The following is a 5,904-nucleotide window of genomic DNA, read 5'->3' as shown; positions in this document are numbered from 1 at the left end:
ACAATAGTTTATTGCAGATAATATTCAAAGATCAATCCCACCACCGAGTTACCTTCCCACCACAAGAAGAGTGTGTATGAAGTTTGTTGTATTTCATTCTGGAGCCATTTAAGCACGAATATAAAAGAATACAAGCAAGTATGTTAAAACCAAACAAACGTGTGCTACTTTTGGTATATAAGTGAGTTAGAGTATAAGAGGTCTTGGACCACATTAGGAAATTCGGCGACTCTCTCTTCCAGGAGCTTTAGTCTGTAGTCTCTGGGTCTGGGCCATTGATGAGATTACATGGCACGTGGCGGGGACGGGGGCAGTTCAGTTTGTGGGTGTCACTGCCAAGCTACTGGAAAACTGGGGAGCTGGGGGAGGAGTCCCATTTCCAATTGGAGCACGCTTAGAGATCTGTGTCACAGGTTCCCGCATACCTGGGTTTTCCTGCCGGTTCCCACTAGGGTTAGGCTCGTCCGAGTGTGTGGAGAGGGGCCCTGAGCATGGCGGCAGTTGGGTTCTGGAGGTTTTTGGCTACCGGGGTTCTGCTTGGGGCTGTGCTCGGGAGTCACTCCCAGGTGATCTTTGGGCAAACTTGGGGCTGGGGTTGCATCCAGGGCTCCTGCCTGTGAAGCCTGAGCTCAGCCTGGCGAGCCATTGCCCCATACTGCAGGTGTTCCATCAGGCCCACAGGCCTGTCCTTCAGGGGCGGCCAGGTCCGCTGCCCTCTCCTCCACACCCCATACCGCTGAACCTCATTCTTCCTCCACAGCCACTGGTTGGGGAGAAAGGGTGGTGTTTCAATTGTCGGAGGTTGGGCTGTCAGAAAGTTGGGGCTGAGGGTGGGGAAGTAGGGTCATATTGAAATCCTTGTCGATGAGAAACTGCCTGTTGGCCCACTTGTGCAGGAGGCTGTAGAGGGGGATGCCCTGCATCTCCTGGTACTGGGAACTGCCAGTGATTTTTTCCCATGGTAAAATCAACTGTGTGCCTTGCTTTGGAAACTTGGCCATCAGCTCCTTTTCCCTCTCGTCCAACGCCACGAAGCCGAAGAACTGCTTCACATTGTTGGCCGCCAGTGCGAGCGAGTGGGCCTCGGCCGTGCGTCGCAAGAGCTGCTCCTCGTTGGCGAGGTAGCGGGCCCTGTAGTCCTCCTGGTGGTAGCCGAGCATCGAGCAGCAGGCCTTGAGGCACTTGATCAGGAACACCACCACGGCCACTGTGCAGATGAGCAGCCACCCTAATAGCTGAGACAGAGGGCCGGTCAGGGAAAGGGGCAGCTGAGGGGGTCCGGAGCGGTTGGGGTGGATTGGCACTCAGCACCCCCCAGCCTGCCGGCTCTGCATCGCCCGGCTGCAAATTCTGCCCCTGAAGGAGAAACCAGCATTCCCAGAGGGATTCCATCCCTCTGCCCTCACTCTGGCACCTGCTCTGTGCTTAGACTTTGCAGACCCCTGCTGCCTTCCTCTCCCCCCACCCCAGGGCCTCCTTCCACATCTCAGCCTCCAAGTCTGGCTCAGACAGAGAGACTCAGTCCCATGCCACCTCGGGGAAGCCTTCAGAGACCCACTGGGAGCCCCTACATGCCTGCTTCCTCCTCACCCTCATTATCTTATAGAAAAATTACCTCATGCTTGTCTCAAAGACTCCTGGGGTGGGTGTCCCTCCATTTGGCCCTGTACAGCTCTGAGCAACGGAATCCCATTCCTGTGTCTCCACACCCATCTCTTGGGCTGCTCACGCTCCCCTTTACTGTAGCTTCGTGTGTGTGTGTGTGTGTGTGTGTGTGTGTGTGTGTGTGTGTGTGTGTTTGTTGATCCTGGGTCACTGGTGATACTTCAGCTAACCTGGCTCACAGTTTAGCCTTAAGGCCTGAGGGTTGTGGTGCTGCCCGAACCCTGCAGGGTAGGTGATAACCAACTTTCCCCAGTGACACCTGGGACAAACCCAGTGATGCTTGGGAGCCTCCATGGCTGTCCCTGGCTGTGCTTAGGGACCGTGTGGTGCCAGATTGAACCAGATCGGGCTGGGTGCACACCAGGCTTGAACCCTGGCCCCTCTACTGTCCCCAGCCACAACTGGTGTTTGCCATGTCCCGACACTAGGTCAGTGCCTCCTTGTCGCTCCCCGGCCTCCTCTCTGTCCCTTCAGGCTCCACCAGGCACCTTCCTTTACTCTGCCCTTCATTCATTTATTTATTTATCCCTCTGCTGCCTCGGAGCAAAGCCAAGGTGAAGGTAGGAGGGAGCAGGAGACGAATTTCTCAGAGGCAATAGGACCAAGATGGGATCTAAAGCATTGGTTTCTGCCACAGACAGACCTGTCCGTCGGCACGTGGGGTCAGATGCCTCAGTTCTCACTGCCCGACTGGGGCCCGCGTGCAGGGGAGACTGTGGGCGGGCATGAGAGGCTGGAGAGCTGCTCCAAAGCTGCAGCATCACCGGCCCTACCGGAGCCCTGGGCCCGGGAAAGGGCCCCTTTGTGGTGCAGACACAGGCCCCGTGAGACAAGGCTGGCACAGGTGGTGGCCCAGGAGAGAGGTGCCAGCAAGAACTAGTCCTGTGACGAGCTGCAAGAAGACTCCCCCAACCTCTGCCGTTGACAAGACCCTAACCACAGACTAATTTGTTCTGCTTTCGTTTTTGCTTTTTGGGTCACACCTTCGGTGCTCTGGGGACCATATGGGATGCCCAATTCAGGTCTGCCGTGTGCAAGGCAAGCACACTCACCGCTGTACTACCACTCTGGCCCCCACTACAGACTCTTATCTGCATGGAAAACCTCAAGCCGGGGCAGTTTGGGGCACTTTGTGAGCCAACGGGGAGCCTCCCCAACTGGGCAGCCGCATCCCAGCCTGAGTGTGTAAATCCGCTTTTACCTTGGGGCATCCCCCACTCTCTCCCCTCTGCTCCTGTTCCCTTTGAACCCCTGGCTTTTTCCCTCCCTCTTCTTCTCTCTCCCTTCCCTAACTAAAACTATTGGAGTTAAGTTTTAAGCATTCATGGGGTCTGCTGAGGTTCACCAAGACCCAATACATCAAAATTCTTATCTGGAGGAGCTGGGAAAAGACTTGGCAATAGAGCACCGTCCTTGCATGTGTGTGTCTGGGTTCCACACCAGCACTGCAAAAATGAACAAAACTCTCTTATTTGAAATGGGAAAATGATTCTTTTTTTTTTTCTTTTTGGCGTCACACCTGGCGATACACAGGGGTCACTCTTGGCTATGCGCTCATGAATTAACCTGGTGGTGCTCAGGGGACCATACAGGATGCTGGGAATCAAACCCTGGTCGGCTGCATGGAAGGCCAATGCCCTACCCGCTGTGCTATCACTCCAGTCCCAATCCTGTTTGGTTTTTTTTTGGGGGGGGTCACATCCGGCGATGCACAGGGGTTACTCCTGGCTCATGCCCTCAGGAATTATTCCTTGCAGGGCTCGGGGACCATATGGGATGCTGGGATTCGAACCCCCATCGGCCGTGTGCAAGGCAAACGCCCTATCTCTGTGCTATTGCTCCAGCCCCAAGAAAATGATTCTTACCACACTAAGAATCTTGCTTAACGGTTGCCACTGATTACGGGAACCCAGGAACTGGATGGGCACTGAGCCACCCGCCACCTCCCAGGGAAGGGATGAGCATCCCTCAGCACAGCCTTACCTGAGACTCAAACTTGAGCCTGCGGCTCACCTCCTCCCGGAAGCCGGACAAGTTGTCAGGGCTCTCCCTGCAAGGGAACCTGGCCAGGATCTGTGTGGCGTGGGAGAGAGGGAAGCTCTCGTTCTCAGCCGTGAGCGAGGACGGGTCCACAAACTCGCTGAATGCACAGACGTAGGCGTCCCCGCGCAGCAGGGAGATGACCAACCAGGTGAGGGGGGCCACGGCTGCGCGGCCCAGGATCGAATATAGGATGCCTGGGCATTTCTTGGTCCTGAAGCACCGGCACCCGTCCACCAGGTTCCTGGTTTGGTTGTTGAGGATGATGCTGATGAAGAAGAGCAACAAGGCGGGCCCCAAGGTGGCCATTAACCCATACCAGAAGTTCCGAACTGGTGAGCACGGGCACTGGAAGGCCAACAAGGAGAAGAGCTCCTGGCCCCCCGTGGTGCCCAGGGCCACCAGCCCATTTAATGTCACCAAATCCTTGCTCCTGAAAATGCGCGAAAGGAAGTGGGTGATGGGGTTAGCCATGGTGTCAGGGCAGGGGCTGCACGAGGAGGAAGTGCGTCCTGGCAGGCACCTTGCAGCAGGGCCGGGCTGGTCACTCCGGTGGCAGCTGGGCACCTCCTGTAGGACAGCAGGAGACAGAAGAATGTTGCTCTGAACCCAACCCCCAGGGACAGCCCCTGGGGTCAGGCTGACAAGGGGGCAGTGATGGTGGCCCGCATCCTACTCAGCCATCATTCCTCATCCTCGGGACCCCTCGGTGGGCTGTCAGCCCCCAGACTCGAGGACAAGGGGCAGTGGCCCCAGGGTGGCCTCTCAGGGGCAGAGCTGTGGGCCCTCCTCCTCGGATGCTCAGACCTCCTGGCTTTTTCCACCTTCTTCCTGGGGGCTGAGGAGGGCCCCGTGGCCTGCCAGCAGCGACAGGACGCTCACTTCCCTTCGAACTGCGGGTTGGGTCCGGGCAGTGGTCTGTTGGGCCGGTGTCCTGATGTGGGAGGGGACCTGCACCCTGATGGGGGGAGGTGACCCTGTGCTGTGGAGTGGCGCTGGGGAGAGTCCCGGGCACCATTGCCCTCCTGGGGGCCTCAGGTGGCTCCGGGCTCCCGCCCACTCGGGCATCTCCTCTGGGCCCCTGTCCTCTCAGGGAGGCTGGAGGGCCAGGGAGGGAGTGCAGAGGCCTGGCCATGGCCCCCGCATCTCTCTCCTGCCTGGGCTCCAGAGAGACTGTCAGAGTGGGCCTAAGGGGTCATGTTCCCGATTGTGAAGAACAGGAAATACTCCCAGGAAGTTCTGGAGCCTGGGGTGGGGGATGTGGCCCAAGGCAGAGCTCAGGCCTCTTCCCTGTAAAGACCAGGGTTCAGTGCCCTTCCCTGCAAACTGCAAACATGGAGGTGCCCGGCAGGACCTTTGAGCAGCATCTCAGGAGCCTTGAGTGGTGAGGTGAAGTGAATTTTCCATCTCGCCAGTCTCTGCTCACCCGTAGGCCCTAAGGAACCTTCTCTCCTCCAATTTCTCTTCCCAACTCGGCAGCCCTGAGCACTGGACCCTGAGCACAGGCCCGCCAGCCTGCCAGTGACAGGAAGTCTGGGCCCAGGACACAGGGTTCTCTGGGGTTCACTCCCCAGGCACCACCCACATGGCTGAGCCCGGCCCAGGGTGTGGCCTGTCTCCCCATCATTCTCTCCATCTCTGTGAGTTAAAGCCACAGTCCTCAGGCAGGAGCTGGGTTTGCGTGAGGGGTGCGGGCAGCAGACAGGTGGGACATCTGCCCAATATCACCCCAGGGGGCCCCCCTCTACATGTGCCCCTTCTGCAAGCTGTCAAGACTTCCAGGCCAAGGTTGCTAGGTACCAGGAGCTAGGGGTGGGGGTGAGCGGGGGAGAGGAGAGGAGAGGCGAGGGGAGAGATCTGACCCTCACCTGGAGGGATCCTGGCATGTTCCTGCTCCCCAGGAAGGGAGTTTGTGGGGACGTGGGAGCAGGAGCCCAGCCCTCTCCCTGCCTCTGCCCTTCTTGGCTTTAAGGTTCCCCTCGAGCGCAGACTCTGGGTGCAAAGTGCCCAAATAGGGCTCCACAGTTCTGGCCATGATGGGGGTGACCAGGCCGCCTTCTGAGACTACAGCCGGGCCAGGGAGGGGTGTTGGGGACTGCTCAGGACCCTGAACAAAAGAGGACCCCAAAACCTTTACCCTGGACAAACCAGAAAATTCCATTACCAGCTTTGCTTGACCTGAGGCACAGGTGCCCTTGT

At 57.9% G+C, this 5,904-nt stretch overlaps 1 protein-coding gene across 1 annotated transcript; it reads right to left on the bottom strand.

The window, feature by feature from the left end:
- Nucleotides 1-788: 788 nt before the first annotated feature.
- Nucleotides 789-4,179, bottom strand: LOC129399390 (calcium homeostasis modulator protein 2-like). Its single transcript, XM_055119207.1, has 2 exons — nt 3,649-4,179; nt 789-1,235 (listed from the first exon to the last, which is right to left on the bottom strand). The coding sequence occupies exons 1-2, from the start codon at nt 4,177-4,179 to the stop codon at nt 789-791; spliced, it is 978 nt and encodes a 325-aa protein (XP_054975182.1).
- Between the last annotated feature and the right edge of the window lie 1,725 nt (nt 4,180-5,904).

The sequence above is a fragment of the Sorex araneus genome, chromosome 11 (genome assembly GCF_027595985.1).
Source record: "Sorex araneus isolate mSorAra2 chromosome 11, mSorAra2.pri, whole genome shotgun sequence".
Classification (NCBI taxonomy): Eukaryota; Metazoa; Chordata; class Mammalia; order Eulipotyphla; family Soricidae; genus Sorex; species Sorex araneus.
The sequence above is the reverse complement of the archived record's forward strand: the minus strand, read 5'-3'. Positions and strand labels throughout refer to the sequence as shown.

Coding starts and splice junctions, on each gene's coding strand:
- LOC129399390 (XM_055119207.1), bottom strand. CDS start 4,179: ATGGCTAACCCCATCACCCACTTCCTTTCGCGCATTTTCAGGAGCAAG. Junction 1,236..3,648: donor GGCTCAAGTTTGAGTCTCAG/GTAAGGCTGTGC, acceptor CCTCTGTCTCAG/CTATTAGGGTGGCTGCTCAT.